The sequence below is a fragment of the Diabrotica undecimpunctata genome, chromosome 9 (genome assembly GCF_040954645.1).
Source record: "Diabrotica undecimpunctata isolate CICGRU chromosome 9, icDiaUnde3, whole genome shotgun sequence".
NCBI classification, from domain to species: Eukaryota; Metazoa; Arthropoda; class Insecta; order Coleoptera; family Chrysomelidae; genus Diabrotica; species Diabrotica undecimpunctata.
In genome coordinates this window covers 83,841,355-83,866,625 of record NC_092811.1, presented here as the reverse complement: position 1 = coordinate 83,866,625, position 25,271 = coordinate 83,841,355, and the positions used below count along the sequence as shown (strand labels likewise).

The window sequence follows — 25,271 nt, the reverse complement described above, 5'->3', positions numbered from 1 at the left end:
CACAATTCGAGCAGGGAATTTCATATACAACATGCGATCTTTTTAATAGAGGGGTTTTTGTTTTTAATCTTGTAAAATTCTTTTTCAAAAGATTGTGCCCTTTATGAGCAACCATAATATTATGTTTGGACAGAAGATTTGCAATTTGTTCTGATAATCCTTTTATATAGGGAAGAGACATATAGTTTTTCTTTACCGTGTTGGTTTCATTGTTATTATTGTTATTGTAAAATTTATGCAGTCGCGATTTGAAAGTGTTGTCGATAAGGTGGTGTGGGTATGAATTAAGTGTTAGTGCTGTTTTTGCTTTTTTAATGGCCTGAGGTCTATTAATAGGATCGGATAATCTAATAGCTCTATCGGCGAGTCCGATAACTACTGATTTCTTTTGAGACAGGGGATGATGAGAGTTGAAATTCAGATATCTCGATGACCAGGTTTTTTTGGTGTACCATGAAGTAGTTATAGTGCTGTTTTCTCTATGTAAGGTCAGGTCCAGAAAATTAATTTGATGATTTTTTTCAATTTCTAATGTAAATTTTAGTTTTTGGTGAAAGTTATTGAATTCATTTAGTAAAATATCCATTTTATCCTCTGGTGCTGCGCTCAAGCAGTCATCTATCTATATACTTGAAAAAGGCATGGATTTCCTGCCGAAACGTCGAAAAAATATATAAAAATGCCTTAGTATCAAATCAAATTTTTTTATGAACCTAAGCCCAAGAAAATCCACTAAAAATATATATATATATATATATATATATATATATATATATATATATATAAATATATATATATATATATATATATATATATATATATATATATATATATAAATAATTAAACGTTAAATAGTGGGTTTGCAGCAATAAAAATGAAATGTGTACTCTTTTAAATTTTTATTCCAAGCTTTCGGACATTGGTTATGTCCTTCATCAGGGAGCTACAAATGTGATTAAGAAATTGTTGGTGTTGGTATAATTAATTAAAAATTGTTTCTACTTACAAACTTAACGAGGTTGTATCAACAAAGATCTATTATAATATTGATAAAATTTATCATGGTCTCTCATCTATTTTAATATATAAAAACTATTTTTATGTTTAAAATTTTAAAAAAATTATTACTGTAAATACAAAAACACTTAATTATTCTAAATAAATACGTGACATTATTTTGACAAAATTCTTTTAAATGTCAATTGATAAATTGTTGTTTGTGTTATTATTACATTTATCTAGTAGTAACAAATAGGAGAACATTTCATTTAGATGGCCAATATCCGTTTTATGATTCATTGTATTATTATTTTGGCAAATGTAGGCCATTTCAAGAAAAAGTCTTTTGGTGATGTTACTTTTCTGTTCTACTACTTTGATGTTATTATAATCTATCTGATGCCCATTTTTAAATACATGTTCACCCAATGCAGTTTTTTCAGGATGCAGTCTATTATCTGACTTGTCGGATGTAATGCGATCTTTAAGGCATCTTGATGTTTGACCATAGTATACTTGTTCACATGATCCGCACGGTATACAGTAAACAACATCTGTTAAAGACAAGAGTGCGGATTGGTCTTTAAGTTTAGAAAAACTTTGTTAACTGCTAGTACCGTTTTATGTGCAATTTTGATATTATTAATTGATGAAAAAATTCTACTTAGTTTCTGTCCAATGTCTTTAATGTATGGAAGAGATACATATCTAATTGTAGTTTGTTGTGGTAAAGAATCTACAGGTCCAATTCTAACTTGTGATACAGACAGATTTTCTTCGTTTCTTAAATGACTAGTTAAATTTTGTGGAGTGTTAAATAAAATTTTCTTTAGTAGTATACTTGGGTATGAGTTTTCAATGAATAGGTTATAAAGGATTTTTAGATTTTTTGTATGGAAAGCGGTATCGCTGATTTTAAGGACACGATTTTTCATTTCTTTAACTAAATTCAGTTTCATCGAATATTTATGGTATGACCAATAATTTAAATATCTGCCTGAACTGAGAGGTTTTCTATACCAATCAACCAGTAAATGGGTACCTTTTCGTATTAATTTGGTATCTAAAAAAGGTACTGAACCTGTAGTATCTTCACATTCTAATGTGAATTGAATGTAGGGGTTGTAACTATTGAAATACCAAAGTATATCATTTATCCCTGTGCTTGGTAATGCTAATATTATGTCATCAACATATTTTTTTATAAAATGTAATTTATAAGGTAGGACAAGGATGATGGTGTCTAGTATGTGGTCCATTACATAACAGGAAATTATTGGTGATATAGGGTTCCCCATAGGTGTACCAAAAGTTTGTTTGTAAAATTTGTTGTTAAATGAAAAATAATTGTTTTCGAACAGAAAAGTTAACAGTTTGAAAAATGTGTCTTTATCAATGTTACAATGTTGAGCAATAATCTCCCATTTATTACTAATGGCAAGTGTACATATATCTAGATAAACATTGCTAAATAAGGATACTACATCTAGGCTTGCAATCACTAGATAATAGCAATATTTGTTACTACTAGATAAATGTAATAATAACACAAACAACAATTTATCAATTGACATTTAAAAGAATTTTGTCAAAATAATGTCACGTATTTATTTAGAATAATTAAGTGTTTTTGTATTTACAGTAATAATTTTTTTAAAATTTTAAACATAAAAATAGTTTTTATATATTAAAATAGATGAGAGACCATGATAAATTTTATCAATATTATAATAGATCTTTGTTGATACAACCTCGTTAAGTTTGTAAGTAGAAACAATTTTTAATTAATTATACCAACACCAACAATTTCTTAATCACATTTGTAGCTCCCTGATGAAGGACATAACCAATGTCCGAAAGCTTGGAATAAAAATTTAAAAGAGTACACATTTCATTTTTATTGCTGCAAACCCACTATTTAACGTTTACTTCCTTACGTTGTCAGCAAATACTTCTGGTTCATTATATATATATATATATATATATATATATATATATATATATATATTATTGTGATATTTAAAGTCTTGGTGCGCCAAGCAATAATTAGCTAATTAATTTTTTGATTAATTAAATTATTTAAATGATATGATTATGACTCTATCACAATTTTTAATTCTTTTATCTCAGGGTTAAATTCGTGCTTCAATATCTATGCTATTACATGTGAAAGGTAAGGTCCAAAGAATACCGGAATAATAAAAAACACATATGATCTAACACTATATATTGAAATAAAAATAATGAAATAATTCACACTCAAAAGTTTTCAATAAACAAATCTCATATAATGATTCTCAAAATTTTGTTCTACGTACGTGAACAATCAAAATTAATGGTACAAACAATATTAATTGAAATCTCAAAATCCCAAACTATTCTAACTCTCCTAATCAAAATATTTATATCCTTTCTAAATTAAGTGTAGAAATTGTGTTATCAATAAAAGAAAAAACTGCAGAAAACAAAAATATCTCTCTCTGATGATGAGTGGTCCAAATCCTTGTTCCTTGTAGACTATATTATCTCCTCTCAACCGCTCCCTATGTAATCAGCAATCTTACAACAGATTGTTGCAAGTATATCGTCCTTAATGATCTCCTTCAAAAGCACAAATCATTCAAATTATGATAGCCTTTCTCCTCTCGATAAACTGAATCTCTCGTTGGCCCGAGTGAAAAATGACTCTTGGAATATCTTCTCTTTACGATAAACTGAATCTCTCGTTGGCCTGAACAGTGACTCTTGGAATATAAGTAGAGAAATATGACTTACAATATTTTGCTGCTTCAGCTTCTGTCAGATACACTAACTCCACAAAAACTCACTAACATTCCACACTACTGCTTGCTACATTTCGGGAACCGCCAGAGAACAATCACTGTTCGTCTTACAGACTTGGAAAACCAACTGATTATCTTTTCTCTCTCCTAAATCTAGCTAAACTTTCATTCCTACATACCTATCCCACCTTTTTCAATCTCCGCCAATCAAAACTCGTCACAATTCCCCCATTTTTTCATTTCGATAACAAACAAATTTTTACCTATAATTATAAAATTTCCTAAAACTTATTTAGAAATAATATTTTTCTATAATTCTTAAAAACTAACAAAAACCTCTTTCTAAAATCTCTTCTATTGTCTTTAATCACTGCATTAATGTATTTGGAAAACCCGGTTCAATTGTCTTTGGATTTCACTTAAAATTATGCGGGTCACTCAAGTATAACAAAGAAATAATTTATGCATAGCTTACATTTTGTTTAGTACAGGTAATCCTAGAATTTAATAACTTTCCTTCTTCGAAATGTTTTAATGTTTTTGAACTTTGAAATATTTTAATCAAACCAATATTTTTCTCGATTTTACATATCATAACAATATATATATATATATATATATATATATATATATATATATATATATATATATATATATATATATATATATACATATATATATATATATATATATATATATATATATATATATATATATATATATATACACTCGCGATCATAAAATCCGGGTCATCTTGAAAATTTCAAGTTTCTTAAATATTTTTGCCTCTGGTGCAGTAATTACCTTTTTCTTTGGCTAATGTATTTTTTATTTGTCATCAATGTTTGTTTTGAAAGAAAAAAAAATGGTTTTTTATTGTTTTATTGAAAAAAACAGAAAACAAATCAAATTGTTGATAACAGACATACGAAAAAAAATGGAAAATACAGTACGTGGTAAAAAATCAGTGAAATTTCAATGACCAATATTGTGTATTGCGTCCCCTTGCTCTAATAACCTCATGCAGACGAAGGGGCATACTCTCAATTTTTCTCCGGATTACATGTTGTGGTATGTTATTCCACTCTCTCACTAACAGATCCTTAAGCTCCTGTACGTTGTTAGGAGGAGGTGTATGGGTTTGAATACGTTTTTTTAAATCGTCCCAGAGATGTTTGATGGGATTCAGGTCCGGAGACCTAGCTGGCCAGGGTACCCTCGTAATTCCAACTTCGTCCAAGTATTACATACTGATCCTGGCAACGTGCGGCCGCACGTTGTCCTGCATAAAAACGGTGTTTTCTCCAAGCCCTGCCATGTTGGGCATAACATGTTCTTCCGGAATCTCCGTAATGTACCTTCGTGCAGTTAGGAACCCAATTTCCATAAAGGGTAATTCTGTGTGGAAGTCGGAAGATATACCTCCCCAAGCCATGACCGAGCCTCTACCAAATGGCATTCTTGGAGCAATGCAAGCTTGTGAAAATCGTTTACAGGTTTTCCTCCAAACTCTTACACGTCCATCGGATCCAGTTAGGCAGAAACGGGATTCATCTGAGAATAACACTTTGCTACAATCGTTAATTCCCCAATGCTCGCATTGTCGAGCAAAAGCTAGTCGTGCAACTCGAGACACCCGGCGAAGTGGCGGTCCTCTAGCCATTACCCGAGAAGATAGTCAAAGAGAACGATGTCTTCTTCTGACTGTTGCAACACTAAAATTGCGATTTCGTACTTCCTCTAGACGATTTTGATGCATAACTGCAGTTGAGGTCCGGTTTCGTAAAGCCTGAAATGCAAGGAAATGGCCATCTAGTGCCTTGGTCGTTCTTCTTCGTCCAGAGCCAGGTCGCCTGGTTAGCAAACTTGCCTCCTGAAAGCGTTGAAGCACTCCTTGAACCGTAGAAAGGCTTTCGCCAACAGTTCTTGCGACTTGCCGTTGAGTGTGACCGTCTTCCACAAGTGCAACAATTTGTGCCATTTCAAACAGTCAAAGGCATTTTTGTCAAAAAATAAACGCTAATAATGGCACTAATAAACACTAATGGTGGCAATAATAAACGTTTGTCCGTTGCATTTAAACAGAAAGTCGAAGTACAAACGAGACATTTAAAACAAGCGGAGTTACAGGTAGCGTTCATTTTGTTAAGTGTGCACTTTACCGCGAAATCGGCACTATTGGAATTCTTTGTTACAAAGGAAACTGCAACAATTCTCAGAAACATGCATTAGTTTATATTTGTGTTATTATTATTTATAAAAAATGAAAAGTATGTATTAGACATGCAGTGTTTTATAAGAGATAGTGTGTCTTGGGGGATTTGATGTTAAGAGTCCAAGATGGAAATGGTTTCATGGATGGGAATGTTGGTGAATAAGGAAACAATGTCAAAACTAACTAGAATATCTGAGGGTGAAATAGAAATATTTTTCAGAAGATCAATAAAATGAAAAGAGTTTTTGACAAAAGACGAGGCTTTTTCGGCTAATGGTTGTAAGGATAAAGCGAGATGTTTTGCCAATTTCTGAGTGGGGCAGTTGTATGCACTGACGATGGGTCTTAGGGGAACATTTGGTTTATGGATTTTTGGAAGGCCGTATATCTTTGGAATTCGGGATGATTTTTCTCTGGGTATAAGAGATTTTTTGATGTCTGAAGGTAGAGTAGACTTATTTACGATGGATTTTGTCGTTTTTTCTAGATAGGTGGTTGGATCGTTTGGGACGCGTTTGTATTCTGTGGAATTGAGAAGTTCGAACATTTTGTCGAAATAATTAGAAGAGTTAAGAATGACGGTGGCATTACCTTTGTCGGCCGAAGCCTATTTCTATTTCACCCTCAGATATTCTAGTTAGTTTTGATATTGTTTCCTTATTCACCAACATGTCCATCGATGAAACCATTTCCATCTTGGACTCTAAACATCAAATCCCCCAAGACACACTATCTCTTATAAAACACTGCATGTCTAATACATACTTTTCATTCCAAAATCATTTCTATCGTCAAATCAAAGGTGCCCCAATGGGATCTCCCCTCTCTCCCGTAATAGCTGATATTTTCATGGAACATTTCGAAACAGTAGCTCTGTCTTCATCAAATCTCAAACCCACCTGCTGGTTACGGTATGTTGATGACACTTTCGTCATTTGGCCTTATGGTAAAGACACGTTAGATCTCTTCCTCTCCCACCTGAATGGGATACATCCTAGTATTCAATTCACGATGGAAGTTGAGTCTAAAGCGTCTTTGCCATTCCTTGATGTTCTTATTCAGAAAAACTTACCTCACAGCTTTTCCTATTCCGTGTACCGGAAACCCACTTATACAAACCGATATCTTAATGCCCAGTCACATCATCACCCCGCCCAACTCAATTCAGTTGTCAACACTCTCATTTCTCGTTCCATAAGACTTAGCGACAACAATCATAGGTCATCCGAAATTAATTCAATAAGGCAAACACTCTTACAAAACGGCTACCACAAAACCCAAATCAATAAGAGCATTCAAAAACATCTAAACCCCATTCCATCCAAAAAAGAAACCTTGCCGCCGGATCAACCCAAAATCTTTCTACCTTTTATTAAAGGTGTCACTGATAAAATCAGCAGAACTCTTCTTCCTCTAAATATCAAAACCATCTTCACTACTCACTCCAAGTTATCCAATCTCGTCAGATCCGTAAAAGACCAAATCCCTAATGAAGACCATGGTGTCTACGAGATACCCTGTTCCAGTTGCCCACGTACATACATCGGACAGACAAACCGACGAATCCATAACCGTATTTACGAACATTCTATATCTGTCAAACATTCCGATACTACTTCAGCCCTAGCCCAACATCATATTCAAACAGGCCACAAAATAGATTTCGAAAAAGCAAAAACCATCGCCCCCATCCGCTCCTTAAAATCGAGAATCATTCGTGAAGCTATCGAAATCGAAAAACGGCCTAACAGCTTGAACACGCGCGATGACGCGAAACGATTGCCGGCAACATGGCGACCCCTGCTTCAGCGACCTCTCGCCCACACCGCCCAGGCCACGTCAGTTCAGACCACGTCAGCGCATACTGTTCCCGCGCATACAGCGAGTATAAAAGCAGCGACACAGGGTAAGACCGGTTGTCACTCGATACTGAGGAGTAGGCAGATTGAGACCTCAGTGCCGAGAGACAGTTCTTGCAATATAGAACACGATACTGGTACGTCTCGAGTGAGGGGAGTAGGCAGATTGAGACCCCGAACTCGAACCGAACCGTATCACTCTTGATAATGGCTCTAAAATGGGTGCCGAAACGTCGAGTAATAAATTCTCAACGCAGTTCTTCCCGAGAACTAAGTAATTTTCATATATATATATATATATATATATATATATATATATATATATATATATATGTATATATATATATATATATATATATATATATATATATATATATATATATATATATATAATGTTCCGAAAGATTAATATTATTACAAGAATTAATATTAAACTGACCAGGCCCCATGGCAGGGATGCTTTGGTGTCTTTTCAAACCCATCTGAATGGTATACATCAGTTCAGTTTAGTTCACGATGGAGGTGAAACTGACTCATTCCTACCGTTTCTCGACGTTATCATAAACAAAAACCAATCCCAAGGTTTTCATTACTCTGTATATCTGTATATCGAAAACCCACCCATACCAATTGTTACTTGCTTTCCAAGTCTCATCATCCATCTGCACAAAATAATTTAGTCATTAATACCCTTGTCTTCAAATAAATACACCTTTGCGATGATGCAAGTAAACCCGCCGAGTTCTCTAGTTTAAAACTAACCCTCATCCAAAACGGTTACCGCGAAAATCACATCAATAGTGTGATCACAATCAATCTCCCACTAAATCTCAACCCAAACACTCAGACCCTCATCATACGAAAGCTTTTCTTCCCCACATCAAAGGTGCCACTGACAAAATCGACCAAATTCTTAAATCAATAAGAATAAAGACAATATTAACCCCTCCCCCCACAAACACTTTCATTTATTTCCGATCAATCAAAGATAACATTGCAAATGAACAAATCGGAGTTTATGAAATTCTTTGTGCAGGGTGCCCCTGATTTTAATAGGCTAAACAAATCGTAGAATCCAAAATAGGATTTATAAACATTCCATTTCTGTTTGCAATTCTGATTCAATTTCAGTACTAGGTCAACACCATCTTCATACAGGTTACAAAATTGATTTTGAAAACTCCAGCATTATAGCCCCTATCCGCTTCTTCTATAAACCAAGAATTATCCGACTAAAAATAGAAAAATAGAAATTGAGAAAAGTTAGCATACGGTTACCGTCGACATGGAGACATCTCATAAAGAAAATATCGTCCCCTCCACCCGAAAATTAAAATCCTACTGTACAGAAATGTTCGAGCTAATTCCCGCGCCAATCCCTACGCTAACCTTTACGCCAACCTCCACCCAAATTACGTCACCATCGATGGTATAAATGAACCGTCGAAACTGAGACCTCGAAAGCCCTGAAGAAGACATCAAAGAGAATGTCGAAAGCTCGGCGCAATGATTATCGACGCGGTTTAACCCGGAAGACTGTTGAGTTTACTATGTAGACCCGCTGAGCTCTTTAGTTTAAAACAAGCCTCCATCCAAAACGGTTACTGCGAAAATCACATCAATAGGAGCATCCACAGACATCAATCTCCCACTCGAGCTCATTTCAAAGACCCAGATCCTCATCACACGAAAACTTTTCTTTCTTACATCAAAGGTGTCACTGACAAAATCGACAAAATTCTTAAATCAAGAGAGAATATGTAGTCCCCAACATAATCTTTCATCTCTTGTCCGATCAAAGACAACATTCCAAATGAACAACAAAGATTTTTTATATAATTCCTTGCGCAGATTGCACCCGATCTTACATAGGCTAAACAAATCGTAGAATCCAAAATAGGATTTATTAAAACATTACATTTCCGTTCGCAATTTCGATTCAATTTCAGCTCTAGGTCAACACCATCTTCATACAGATCACAAAAGTGATTTTGAAAACCCCAGAACCATAGCCCCTATCCGCTTCTATAAACCAAGAATTACGAAGTACCTCGAAGAGAAACGAATTGGTACTCAGCGAAAACAGAGATGCTCTTTTTCTCCAATTAGAAAAGATAGATTTACAAATTACCTGTGTGGTGTGGGTTTAGATAGGATAGATAGGATAGGTTTTAGTAAGATAGACACATTTAGAAGAACGACGTAATAACTAATAACGCAAAGATATCTTGATATAACAGATCTGTTTTTTCCGATAATTCTTTAATTACTTTAATTATTTATATCTACTACTCATTTTTTAAAACAAAAATAATAAAAATAGTTAGGTACCTTTAAATCATTAGATTGTAAAAGAATTCCGTCTGCCGGCAAAAGGTCCCCATATTTAATTTGGCAAATATCACCTACAACTATTTCAGTCACAGATATTTGTTTGACTTCTCCTAGTCTAATTACCGCAAATTTATGTTCTCCTTCTATTCGACTTTGTAATCCGCGAAACTGTTTTTCTTTAGAATAATCGTTAAAGGCTGTTACAAGTACCACTACTATAACAGAAATTAAAATTGCTAGTCCTTCTATCCATCCATAATTTTTTTCGTCATTGTCACCTGCTGAAATAAAAAAAAATATTATTAGTATTTCTTAGCTGTCCCAAAAATTCTCAAGCTACAGAAAGCAGTAGCAGCAAATATTTCAACTCGACTTCTCGAAACTCGTATGGTAAATCATATGAACGTACATAGATTACATCTGGATTCGTCGAAGAACTGACAATTTCATTCTATAATCTATTTCTAATGAGTGTAGAGTAATAAAATCTCATGAAGTATTCAAAAGCGCTACAGGGTAATCCGTCAATAATCCGTCAATAAATTCCGTCCGCATTGCAAAATTCTGTCGTTTCATAAAGAGCAGGTAGGTATCACCCTGTTTTAAGGGATTAGTCCATTGTTATCGACAGATAAACACTGAGCCAGAGGCGCGCTAGTGGGTTAATTGACAAAAGAATATGCATTCTTAAAAATCATATTAAAGGAAATAAAAATGTAATACAGCAGAACAGTGTTATTAAAAAAATATAAAATGTAACAATAAAATATATAAAAATATCGTTATCTTGGCTTATCTCCATTAGTATTTTGTCAAGGGTGGGTATTTCCTTTTTAAAATAAAACGAATGAACTTTTCTTCGAATGTCACGTTTGGTGTCTTCACCTAAGATTTTTATTGGTCTTCCTGATTTTCTCTTGCATGGACTTAACTGGCCTGATATCTTTCTTTCTCGCAATAATTTAAAAATCGTGGACTGTCCAATTCCAGTCATTCGGGCACATCGCTCAACACTTTCTTGCACAGACAAACTAGGGCGATCGTGTTTTATGCAATCATATACATTTAAAATTATAACTTTTTCACTAACAGATAGCGGAGAATTTTTTACACCTCTTTTCTTTGGAGTAAATGTCGCCATTTTATAACTTTTTCACTATTTCTATATCACAATATTACTGTACGTTTAATTGGTGTAGTAACAATTACTAACTCGAATGTCGAATGTCGAATGATAATAATAAAATAAAAGAGGGATTATAATGAAAGTGTAAGTAAAACCTCATTACGCGTTATTAGTCTTCATGTTGATTTATTTTAGTTCTTAGTAATATTAGGAGGTGCGTCATACCCTTATCAGTTTCTTCTAATGCTTTTATTCGTTCAGTAAGGAAGTGAATTTGTTTTTATAAATAAAAATGTAATTAGCTTTAATGACCATATAATGGAATACGAGTTTGAAGAATAAGTTAATCGAAAAATTAAATAAAATTGGTTATCACAAAATATTCAAAATATGATATTTTGAGGTACATCAATTTTTGACGACGAAGTTGACATCCGTCCATTTGCCTACGCCCATGACGACACCGAAATTCAGGCAAATTTTATGACACTTCATGATTTATTACTCTACACTCATTTGAAACCAATTATAACTGTAGTGAATTTGAGCAAAGTGAAGTGACTTATTCTGTGTTTCATTGATAGTATAGATAGGTACTTGGATCATTAATCTTGTTAATTATTTTAAATCATCAAAATCAACCAAAAATCGTCGAAGTTTTTGCAAACTAACGGCTCTTTGTCATGCTATCAGGAATCTTTTTGCCAGTGTAATAACTAGGGAGCGGATTTAATGTTAAACGCATATTGCTTGCATATTTCGCATATTTGAAAACTTTACCAAATTGTGCATATTTTTAAAGAAACATGCATATTATGTGTCTACTTAAAAAAATTTTTGTCCATACAAAAAAATTCTAAAACTTTTTTAATAAACACAAAATATTCCCCCGCGCCTACGGTCGTATCTTTTTCAGAACTACCCAAACTCGGCTCATTCCCCGACTCTTTTGTTTTTCTTAGAAAAAACTTGATCGTTATCTACAAAGTGCGCATACTACTTCGTCATACAATGGTTGTAAGGTTTACCGGGAAATCGGAATTTTATTTAATTTTATTACATTTTGTAGGTATAACTTTGGTGGTTCTTTGAAATACTCTATTCTTAAAAGAATATTTACACCTCTAACCATCCTTTTACGAGTTTCTAACGAAAATTTAAATATGATTTAAATCAGATCACGTTCTGTTCGTCAATAGTATTGACCCGCTGAGCTTATGGCTGATTAATACTGTAGATTCCCCTAAGTCGATAAGAGAGGATACTTATTAAATGAATGAATGAATTTAGCATCCGTTGGTTTTGCTAAGGGGAAAGTAAATCAGTAAAACTAGTCACTGTAGTCGTTCCATGCGAATGTTTAGTTTTTGTGTATAATTACTTCTGATTGTAAATAGTGCAATATGTTGAAAGATTCTAGCCTGGTTTATTCCTGGATCAAAACCTATCCCGAGCTTCTTTACACCATTGTAAAATTATTCTGCAAAGCATGTTGTAAAATAGTGAGCTTTAAGATTGCTTGCTTTCTCTTTCTTCTTTAATAAATAATGTTTGGCTGCTTCCTTAACATTCAAAGTTTAAACAGTTACGTGTTATTGTCATAGATACCATTTCAGTGAAAATTTTAAGTCACACAACACTTTGAGACAGCTACATAAGTCAAAATCTAAGAATCTAAGAGCGAATCGAAAGTTACCTACCCATTGACAATAGACAATCGTTGACGAGTTCGTTCAATGAACACCATAAATTTAATTCTTATTTATGCGAGGCAATGATTTGTGCAAACATACCTTTGGAAAAACTGGAAAATCAGGTTTTTAAATTTTTTTTCGAAACATTCCAAGAAAAGTGTTCCTGATGAAAGTACATTGAGAAAAAATTACGTATCTCAAATCTACAATGATATAAAAAAATAGTAAAAAATCGATATATTTATTTTATTGTAGATGAAACTACAGATTCTTGTGGATGTTACATTATAAATTTATTAACAGGATCTATGCGCAAAGATAAACCTAGTGAATCTTACCTAATTGCATGTCGATAGTTAGACAAAATTAGTCATTTAAGTATTTCAAGATTTGTTAAATAATGTTTTGTGATTTTTTTTATCCTAATGTAATTCCCACTGAAAAAAAATTACTTAGGCTATCAGACGGCGCCTCTTAGAACTTGGTTGGAAGCTGCAAGTTTTTATGCTGAACATTTCATCGCAATTAAAAAATACTTATAGAATTTAACGCCGAAGACAGTGCTTCTATTATAAAGGCATAAAATATTGTTAAAACAACTTCATTGGCAAATCACCTAACTTTTATCAAGACGCATTATAATGTTGTAGTAAAAATCATAAATAATTTAGAAAAGCGAAAAATGTCTTTACCAGATCTAGTCGAAAGAGAAACTTTAAAGTAAACACTTCAAAAGTTCCCGGTGAAATCGGCAATTCAGTTAAAAAGAACTTAGTATTCGTTCTAGAAAAAAATAATGGCAATTGAAATATTGTTAAACTGTTTGTTCGGGCTGGTAGGCCGTTGTCTTCTGAGATTAGTTCTCGACGTTTCGCCAACATTAGGGGTTGGCATCTTCTGGAGATGTCACTGCTCTCTCGCCTCCCCTCCTCTCTCGCCTACCCCTCCTCTCTCGCCTCCCCTCCTCTCTCGCCAACCCTCCACTGGTTTCGGCTTGAGGGGGCGTGTCGTCGTTTGTAGTAGCTTTTTCTTCGTGTTTGGCGGAAAGGGTGTTTGTGGATTTTAATATTGGTATCCATGTTTTGTTAATTTTCAGTCCTTCTTCTATCCGATTAAAATTATTTCGGTGTTTATATATTTCAACTGCTTCCCGATACAACCGTGGGTAGTACTATGAAGTTTTGTAAAGCATCTGCGTTTCTTCAAATAGTATTTGATGTTCTCCGCTTCCCAAAACGTGTTCGGCAACGGCAGATTTGTCAATATGTCCTAAACGACAATGGCTTTTATGTTCATTTATTCTTGTGTTTGTGTGTCGTTTCGTGTTTCCCACATATACCATTCCACATGTGCATGGTATTCGATATACTCCGGCCGTTGCTAATGGGTCGCGTTTGTCTTTCACCGATCTTAAACAGTCCTTGATTTTCTTTGTAGGCTTGAAAATGGTCTTTACATTTGCTTTCTTTAGTATTTGCCCAATTCTGTCCGTTACCCCCGATATATAGGGCAAGAACGCTTTGCCTTTACATTTTGTTTCTTCGTACTTTCTTCTAGAGATGTTGTTCATCGCCTTATGTATTTCTCTTCTGGTATAACAATTAGAGGTGAACGCTTTTTCAATATGAAGAAATTCACTTTGGAGATACTGTGGTTCACAAATTCTCTTCGCCCTCTCCGCCAGAGTTTTGATGATACCTTATTTTTGGCTTGGATGATTTGAGTTTCTGTTTAGGTATCTGTCCGTGTGTGTAGGTTTTCGATACACTTTATGTCCTAAGTAACCTTTCTTTCGATTTACTTATACATCTACGAACGCTAATTGTTGATCTTTTTCTGCTTCCATCGTAAATTGAATATTTGGATGTAGTGTGTTTATATAAGATAGGAAATCGTTCAATTTTTTTACTCCGTGACCCCAAATCACAAAAGTGTCATCGACGTATCTAAACCATACCCTTGGTCGGTATGCTGAGTCCATTACCCTCTTTTCTAAATGCTCCATGAAAAGGTTGGCTACGACCGGGCTTAGTGGGCTTCCCATTGCTACTCCATCTATCTGTTGATAAATCTGGTCTTCCCATGAAAAGTAGGTGGTAGTGAGGCAAATACGGTATAATTCCACCATATCCTAGCAAACTAGTCCCTCAATTAAATTCAGAACGTGGTCTAGGAGAACTCTTGTAAATAGGGAAACGACATCAAAGCTAACAAGAATGTTATATTCCTGTAAAGTTATCCCTTTGATTTTCTCAATGAAATGGGAGGAGTCTTTTTTTCTTAAGTTAACCACATATAGGAAAAAAGTCATTTTTTCCTATATGTGGTTGTAAAATATCGGCCAGATGTTTAGCAAGGCTGTAAGACGGAGATCCTATGGATCTTACAATAGGGCGTAGAAGTACATCGTATTTGTGGATCTTCGGCAAGCCATACAAGCGTGGTGGGACTGCTTCGCTGTTGCATATTCTTGGTTTTATATCGTCTGGTATGGACGAAGATTTTATAAGTCTATTGATTTTCCGTAGGGTGACTGCTGTGGGATCTTTTTTAAGTTTTTTATATACCGCAGGATCTAGAAGATTTTGTATTTTCGTTTTGTCGGTTGTCTTCATTACGACGGTGGCGTTTCCCTTGTCTGCCGGTAAAATTACATCATCTTTGTCTGCGTTTAACGATTTTATGGCACGGATTTCTTGGTGGCTCAGGTTATTATTCGGTGTCTTAGCTTTATGCAGAATTCTCGCTGATTCCGTCCTTATTTCTTCAGCTTTTTCGATTAGTAAGTTGCAAATCGCCGACTGTATATTAGCGATGATATCTTCTTTGACACTTTTAATTATTGATTAACTGTATCGTTATTTATTTTGTCAAAAAATAAGAACGCTTTATTAATTTAACTAACTTTTATAAATTGTACAGAAAAAAACTTTTAATTTATTTGATCATTACAATTAATACATACAATATTAGATTTAGAATGTCTTTTACAAGTGAATGCACTACATTTTGTACATTTCATAGAGGTATAATGCTTGATTTTTTCACTGTAACAATTGCAGCATCTACCACGTTTAGCAGGACTTTCGTCTTCTTGATGGGGTACTGGTTGCTTCGGAAATATCCTGGACAGGAACTCGGTTATATCACGTGGAAGTGTTTTAATTTGTGATCGTGTATGAAGGTGTTCTTTCATCAAGTTCATTGCAAGGTTTTTGAGAAAATGTCTCCTTTTGAGTGATTTTCCAGAATTTGCAGCGGAATGCAGAACAAAAGCATTTATGCCTCCAATATTCATTAAATTATAAAATATAATACACGGGCATCTTTTAGTAATTCGTGAAACACTGTATGATGAACATAATTTATCTACAGTATCAACTCCTCTTTTTGTTTTATTGTAATCTAAAATCAACTGTGGTTTCTTAGTATTCATGTCAACTGTACTTTCGTTGTGCATAGACGATAATAATATGACTGACTTACTTTTACGCGGCACGTAAGAGGTAATCGTATAATCTTTTTGAAATCCAAGTATGCTAGATTGAACTGCCCTTGATTTATGTGGAAGAAATTTTTGAGGGATTTCTCTTTTGTTTTTTTTCAGCGTCCCATGCAGAGTAACTTTCTTCTGCAGCAAATATCTAGCTAACGGAATACTAGTATAAAAATTATCTGTTGTTATGTTTCTTCCTGTCATTTCTACGGACTCTATTAGACGTTTTACAACGTCAAAGGCCGAATTTAATATGTCGTATGGGTCACTCGACTGTTTACCGCAATATATCTCTAAATTGGCTGTATAAAATGTTTGAGCAACACATAACGCGTACATTTTATCCCGTACTTAGCAGGTTTGTTGGGTATATATTGTATCCAGCTACACCTACCTCTAAAGGGATGGAGCATTTCATCAATTGTTGTATACTCTGACAAATTGTATGAGTCTTGACAATTTTTTATAAATCTGTCAAAAAACGATCTAATGGCCGACAGCTTGTCTATTTTACATATATCACTCCTTGTATGTTTATTATCAAATCTCAATTGAACGTGCAATAAATAGGAAACGTTTGTAGCTCATTACTGCTCGAACAATATCAATCCCCGTGCCATCTTTTTCCCAAAGTTCCATCACATTTGTGTGATTGCCGTGCTTTATGCCAATCAAATAGAGAAGTCCAAAAAAGGCCAATAACTCACTCCTGTCCACATTCCTGCAATCTCTATCTCTCAAATATTGCGTTTTATCTCTATGTTCATTTATATATAAATTTGTAAAAATTAGAATTTCATCAACCATATCAATATTGATAATAATAATAAACGCATCAATTTCTGTTTTTATTTGACAGTTCCTTTTAATCCCGGTGGTACTCTCATTATATTTTGTTACTGTGTCTTAGATGTGGCAAAAGAAGTTTTATACCACTTACTTGTTTTATCCTTGCTAATTAATGTAATTTCAACGTTTTCGTAAAACACTTCCTCATCTGACATATGTTGCTCTGAACATGTATCGTCGTGGTTCTCCTCAATTTGTTGTTCATCCAAATCACTATCACTTTCCAATATTTCATCTGTTTCATCTTCAATATCTGTCATATTATTTAGAATTTGCGCAATTGTCTGCCTTGATGTACTATTCACAATAAAGTACGATAACTAACTAATTGGATTTGGATTTCACAAGACAATGATGGGTACCGACTAAGAATTAACCGATAAGGGAATTTTAAAAATATCATGTACATAGCGTATTCCGTTAACACTTTACCTGGAAATATTGAGTTTACGCAGCAAATTACTACGGCGCGCCCGGCTGAAGGTTAAAATAAACGTTTTGTTTTGCTTACAACTTCATTTTTTATTTGCGCCCAAAACATTTCTATAGGGTTTAAGTCTGGATGATATGGCGGCAATTTTAAAGAAACATGTTCACATTCTTGCAGCACGTTGTCAAATTTATATTGAGTATGATCTTGTTTGTCTCGTTTGATGTTTCATACAATTGCGGTTTTAACATTGACGTTACAAATGGTAAATTTTTTTCTGTCAACCAAGATATCATATCCATTTTTTTAGAATTACTGGTGGGTGCTTTATTAATTTGTATATTATGATATGACGCATTACCAGTAACAACAACAGATCCAATAGGCAAATTGCGGATTAACTGTTCTTTCATAATTTTCTGAATTCATATCATCATGATAATCTCCTGTCTTAGCAACTGACTTAAAAATCAAAAGGGCATTCTGTATTAAACCCATCTCTCCACCACCATATACGATAACCAACCTACATCCTTCTGAAATGTTTTTGAACAATCCTTTGACACTGTCATCTGTCTAGCTATTTTGCGTAGTGTGTCCTGCATGTACATAGGTTTTATCAACATATGCAATTGACTTACATTAACTTCTGTAATATTTAATTTTGTCCAAATATTTAATGCGTAGAGCACGAATATCATTCCTTTCAATTAATAAACGTCGATTATATTTCGTTTTCTTCCATTTAAATCCCAAATCTTTTACAATTCTGTAGAGAGAACTCATACTTCCAGTCCACTCGTACACATTTTCAAGCCTTTCCTGCAAAAGCTTCAATGATACACGACAACGTTCAATCTCATGAAAACGATGAATGGTATTTCTAGTGAACTGTTTGTCATACTCCCTTCAGTCTGTCACGGTTTCTTTCCTTTTAGCAAGTGTTATAGCTGCAAATTTTAGTGTATTATTTGACTCTGCGTTTGTTAACATACTCGCTTGTTGAATGATCCTTTCTACTGTACGTAAAGATACTCCAGTAGCTTTACTCACACGTTGTTTAATACTGGTTCGATTATCTTTAGGAAATTGTATTTGCATATATTCAAATACATTGTAAACTATTCCTTTGAATTCTGGTGTCAATCAGATCGGTTTACACGTACTACAGTTAACCATCTCCATTCTACAAAATAGTTCTAATACATGTAGTAGCACCTTTCTTATTGCGACTCGACAACATAACGAGACTAAATTATGAACTAGTTTGAAATCCAGTGAGTAGAAATTCTGAGAAATAATTCTTATCAGTTCTTTGTATATCCTTACCGAGTCGTTAAGGAGTCATTAATAGATCAATTAGTATCAGTATCAATTATTAAAGATTATATTATAACAAACAAAAAGTTTGGTATCTATAAAACAATCTGCGTATAATCAAACTCCATTTATTATGTAAGTAAGTAATAATTTTCTAATTCGTGCGATTTCAAATAATTTAGGTTGTTTAATATTGCAACGTCACTGCATGGGTCTGATCATAGATATTCTATTATCTGCGCGATTAACTATTTCGTGGAAGAGCTCGCCACTCGATTTGAAATAATCTGTAACCAAAGAGGGTATGTTACGCAAAAGAAATGCAGAAAATAAAAAACAGGTCAACCTACCAAATCCTTCAGAAAGAAGAGTAACTAAAAATAAAGAAAATGCTACTGATTGAAAACAAACAGGGAGAACTACTGTACATAAAAAATATAGGGATGCTTTAATAACCAACAATGCAAATCTACAAATGAAAAACCACAATTTAAAAAAGGTTCGACTCTACAGCTCATACTAGACGAACTAAAAAATTGAATGAAAGAGTTGTTCTTCTGGAACATAACGCTAAGGGTGATATTACCAAAATCAGAAATGGCTAGTGAAATCAGAATCATGGAATGGAATATCAATGGGTTGCTACAATATCAACAAGAGTTACAGGCGATCCTGGACATCGAGAAAATTGACGTCTACCACATATCTCAGACATATTTGATAAAATCAATAATACATAAAATTCAAAGAAAATAAAGTGTACCACACAATATAATATATGGTAAAGGATAATAATTATCCAACAAAACTAAAAAAATTAATAACCGATAAAAGTCATAAACTCTAAAGAGAAATCCGACAATTAAAGAATCTAACAATTAATACTAACAGATTATGGTAAATAGCGGAAGTCATACTGATTGCTAAACTAGACAAACCTCTCAATGGAGTTCTTCGTAGAGACCGATATCACTACTTTATATATTATTGAAGGTATTCGAGACTCTCCTACCCAAAAGAATAAATTATTGAAACAAAAAACTTGATTTCGACACACCAATTTGGCTGAGAAAGGTTCGATATGTAAACTAAAACAATTATACCCAAGAAAAATTAGCAAATTTTACAGTATTATAGATCTGAAAGCCACTTTAGAATTAAATAAGAAAACACCTATTCAGACATAAGATAAATTAGAGCAAGAGTTCCGCAAGGTAACATTTTGGGCTCGGTCCTTTAAAATTAAATTAAATTAAATTAAATTAAAATTAAATTAAACGAAAATAAATCTCCACAAGATAACTAAATTCCTGTAGCTAGCTGTATACCATGTATCACCAAAAATTTATTTAAAATTCCCTTATAAAAGGTATAATATTAAAAACCCTATCGGGCTACATCACAGAACGTTTTCGGAATTAATATTCCATGATCAGTTCTACCCTAAAAGTATAACCACTTTAATTAAATCAAACATGAAATTTAAAATTTTTACCAAGGTCATTACCCAAATTTGGTTAATACTTACTAGATGTACATGTTAAAAGTCACTAAATACTGGCTAAAAACCCTTTAAATATTGTAGAATTAACTTTGAATTACATTATTTAACTTTATAAACTATGATGTTTAAGTTGCAACAGGAATGGATAACATGGCAACGTAAGACTCCTCTGGAGGTTGCTAGTCCTAAGACGAAGTGTCTACGAGGACTTGTTGCTAGCAACTGATTAAAATGACTTATTAGGACAAAAGTCGGAATAAAGCAGTCAATGTTACCTGTGGTATGTGTCTGAATATGACAGTAACCTGCAAAATTTATAATTGAATATGTTGAAATTTTGTTAATGATAGTTCCAAATGATCTAAAAAAAATGTTGATGTCATATTTTATAGATTTAATAAAATAAATTAAACGAATTCTATCAAAATGTAAGGAACTCCGAAAATGTATTGAACTGTCCAACTGTTTTCAACAAAAATAAATAGACACACCTAAGGGAGGTTTACATCTGACGATGGATGGAATAGCTGTTGATGAAGACTATCTTATTTGGGTTAATCCATACTATTTTACCACAGTCGCCATTGAATATTGGTCGCACTTTGTAACGGTATGACAGAATCACAATAATATAGAAACATATTAATCAAAACCAAACAATTCAAATGAGATATTACGCTCTATCTTATTCCATTTATAATTAAATACGTCAATTCTGTAAAGGTACCTTAGTCAGGATTTTCCTAAATGTATTAATTTAAGTATTATGACGGACTACATTTAATATCGACTCCATATTAAATAGATAATACAACCTAACCTCATATAATAGGTATTCAGTCATATTTTCTCTACTTCGTTATTTTTAATACTTAAAAACATAACTCACCTGAATCTTCTTCTACGGGATGATAAAGAGTAAGCAATAAAGATATTATAGCTGATACTTCTAGAATAATAAGGGTAACATCCTGTAGAGCTGCCCATATTAATTTTATAAACGTTTTTGAAGGCTTTGGAGGAATTGAATTTGATCCAAATGTTTCTCTCCTATGTTCTAGATCTATTTGTGTACCACGTAGTCCTGAAACAAAAAGAGTCTAGATAAAAATAGTATCTATTGAGTATTGGTTCACTACGAGGGTCATTCGTGAAAAATGTTCCTATGCCGCTGAGAAAGAATTCGATGTGCTAAGAGAAATCTGACAAAACTGACTTACTCATCACCTTTCCCCCTCTCTTACCTTCTTTCTTTCTCTCTCTCTCCCCACTCTCGCCTCGGTGCATTGTTTAATATCAGCCTAGATGGCCTATCGGCCAGATGCGAAATTCGTGCTATGATACATTTTTTAAATGCAAAATGGATTTCACTTATTGACATTCATCGTCAGTAAATCGAAGTTTATGTTTAAGTTTATTTAACATGTTCGCAAATGGTGTCCATTGGAAGGCCGAAAGGAAATTCACGATGAAGATCGGACCGAAAAAAGTATTTAGTTTCAAATGTAGTTTTCGAAAAAGTTAAAGAATATTGCTTGAAGATCGGAGGTTCAACATTAACGACGTTGCCTTGCGTATTCATGAGACTTCCTACACCACAACTCATAAGATATAAACAGAAAAATTAGGCTCTCACAAAGTGTGTGCGCGCTGGGTACCGCGACTGCTTACAGAATAACACAAACAGCAACGTATCGAATGTGCCTAGCAGCTTTTGCAACAATGTGAAGACAAAAGGAAGAATTTTTGGATTCCATTGTTACAGGCGACAAAACATGGGTGCTAAAGGAAGGACGGTTCATAGGAATAGAGATGTAATACTTGGTAGATCAATACTCCAATACCCTAAGACAAGTGGAGTTGTTATCAGATCAACACTCTGTTGGAACTCCACTTGATTCCTTCAAAACCGGGGATGAAATTGCCACTAGATCAACACTCTAGCAGAAGCGATTAGCCTTCAGTTAATACTCTAGAGCCAGTGAAGTTTCGTCAGAGTGTTGACCTCATGTTTAATCGCAAGAAATAGAAGAGAATGGAAGGGACTAGCAGAGAGTTTATCCAGAGCATATACAACAAAGAAGCTGCTCTGACCTGGGCAGTCAGCAATCTTGCACTTTTGGCCAAGAAACGCATAAGCGCCCAATAGTCCACAAGGACGAATCGAACTAAAAAGATTTGTGACAAATTAAATTTTCTATGACTTTATTTCTATTACCTTTTATCGTAAAATTTAAAATAAAAAAGTTATAAACAAAAATAACAAAAATAAAAATTTTTGAACAAATTTTCTTTTGTTCCTGTTACAATAAAATGACATCAAAGTTTGGGTTAGAGGTTTTTTAAAAAGTAATTTTCTTAATATAGTTCTGAAGCTATTTTCTTGTGGCATTTTAAAGTAATTACTATTTTAATGGGAATAGGCCATAATTGAAGGTTAAAATAAGTTTATTGGCGTTTCAATTTCCACTTCGGAAATCGTTCTCAAAATACAAAATACATGTATAATTATACCCTTCAAAAGCATCTAACAAGAATTCTTGTAAAACTAAAAGATTGGTAATAAAATTTTTGCAATAAGAATTCCTTAAAAAGGTTTATCAAAGACTGAAACTTTAGATCTGGCTCGATAGTTTTCAATATTTACTTTATTGCCACTTTAATGGACTGGAGTAATATAACTTTTCTTCCATGTATCTGAAAAGACACCTGAACTCAATGATAAACTAAATATTTTTGTAAACTTAGAATAAATCTACAATTAAATATGAACATAGATAGTATATTATTAGGTCCATAACTTAGTTTTAGATTAATCTTAAGTGGACCCTCTAAGAATTGCTGCTATGCAATCATTATTGCTCCCGTAAATATCTCATAGTTAACGCTTTTTGGTGGGATCCAGCTTAAGCATGTATTACGATTACTAGCGAAAGCAAGCCGGTTAGCTTTCACAAAGTTTCATCTGGGACGTAGAAACGATTTTTAACTGGAATGCTAATGCCAATTTTGATCAGAATAGGGTGGCGCTAGCTAAGATGGAAATCGGACATTACCTTTCTTGATGCTGATAGTAATTGGCCTTTGCCCTCTTATTTTCTTACCACTTTGTAGTGGTAAGAAAACAAAGACCGGGGTTATACTTCCTCTTTTAAATTGCAAAACTAAAATTTTCTATCCTCTAGCCTCTATCCATGGTCTCGAGTAGTTCGATAGAGAGCTCGATACCACGTTCTTCTGACTCCTTGAAAAGTGACAAGCCATTTTTGTTTTGTACCAAAGTACTTCCACATTTCATGGTGACTATTAAAAGTCCTTACATATATGTCTGAGTGTTCCAGGCCGGGTTAGAATAAGGGGCTAGTAAATATTAGCTGTTGTGATATCGCCGATTTCAGTTACCTCGTTAATGTTATTCTTGGTAGAAATGGAAATTAAGGCTGCATTTTATATATTGTTGTATTGATCAGGAGATCATAGCCTAGGATTTTTCTCTTGAACTTAATTAGACTTCGTTTTTTGTATGTTTCTTGTATTGCTACCCACTCAATATCGTTCCCTTTAATATTCTGCGCAGAATTTGGCATTTTGCTATGCTTGTGCCTTCTATATTAAGTTGGCAAACTCGCACACTGGGTCGGAGTTCTTTTGTCAATTGGTCCTTAGAACGTTCATTTCTTGGCAGTGATATTTTTAATAACTTTGAAACCTGTAAATTCTTTGTGCCACGAGATCTTGTAAATTATTGTCTGGCACTTCTTATGCTACTGAGTTAGATTAACCAGGGTTCACGTACAGTATTCTACTAAGGACGTGGACTAGTTTAACACCAATTTTAATTAAGAGTACTTTATATCTGACGTTTTGATTTCTACCTCGGAAATTAAATATTAAAAGCTAAGATTATGTCAAGAAGATACTTACATTTTTTTTTCTCCATTTTAAAATCAGAAGATACATATATCTAGCAGATAATAAGTTGGATTACAATAAGGTATTTATTTGGGCAGTAATAGTATCTATATGCAGTACTATAGAACAATAGAGACAGTCATTTAAATTACTCAATATTTTTATACTATTTTAATTAATTAACCTAGACAGAATAAATCCCTCCAAGTGCAATAAAATTAGTAGCTTATTACTAAAATAATGTTTGCAGATATGGTTTCTAGTAATTTAGTGAAGCAATGCGACACTAAACAATGTTTTATAGTACAAATAATCGTGGCTTACCTTCGCTTGGCGATGTGTATAATTTTTTACATATTTCTTGCATTCCACCTAGTTCTCGAATTTTTTCTATTCCGTCTGCGCCCCTATATTCCATAAGGTTACGTAGTTGTTTCAGAGTAATACCATATTGTGCAGGACGGCCATCAATTACAGACATGTTTTACTTTAATATTTACAAAAATGTAAAATTCTTTAATGAAAAATGTAAGTAAATGCTTCATTGTCAATATTGTCATTACACATTTTTAGGTTAGATTACCGAAAGCCGGCTTAAGCCTGCTTTGCTTAAGCAGACAATGTGCGAGTAACTGTAATTTATGACAGTTTGATTAACTGGCTAACCTATAATATATATACATCGATGTGGTGAGCGTACTGCAAAGCTAGGTCTATTGTCTTATAATAATATAATAAATAACAGTTTTT

General features: G+C 33.6%; 1 protein-coding gene across 3 annotated transcripts in view; it reads right to left on the bottom strand.

Annotated features, from left to right (window-relative positions):
• The window catches only part of LOC140450206 (plasma membrane calcium-transporting ATPase 3-like), a 122,283-nt gene extending 97,216 nt beyond the window's left edge, over positions 1 to 25,067 (bottom strand). For 2 of the 3 annotated variants that reach the window (XM_072543680.1, XM_072543682.1), the window contains exons 1-3: positions 24,846 to 25,067; positions 21,499 to 21,693; positions 10,188 to 10,471 (exon numbers count right to left, since the gene is read on the bottom strand). In XM_072543680.1, the coding sequence (XP_072399781.1) occupies positions 10,188 to 10,471; positions 21,499 to 21,693; positions 24,846 to 25,002 (636 nt within the window). In that variant the 5' untranslated portion in view covers positions 25,003 to 25,067. The remainder of the gene's footprint in view (positions 1 to 10,187; positions 10,472 to 21,498; positions 21,694 to 24,845) is intronic. The other variant, XM_072543681.1, reaches the window with a different exon arrangement.
• Positions 25,068 to 25,271: the final 204 nt, after the last annotated feature.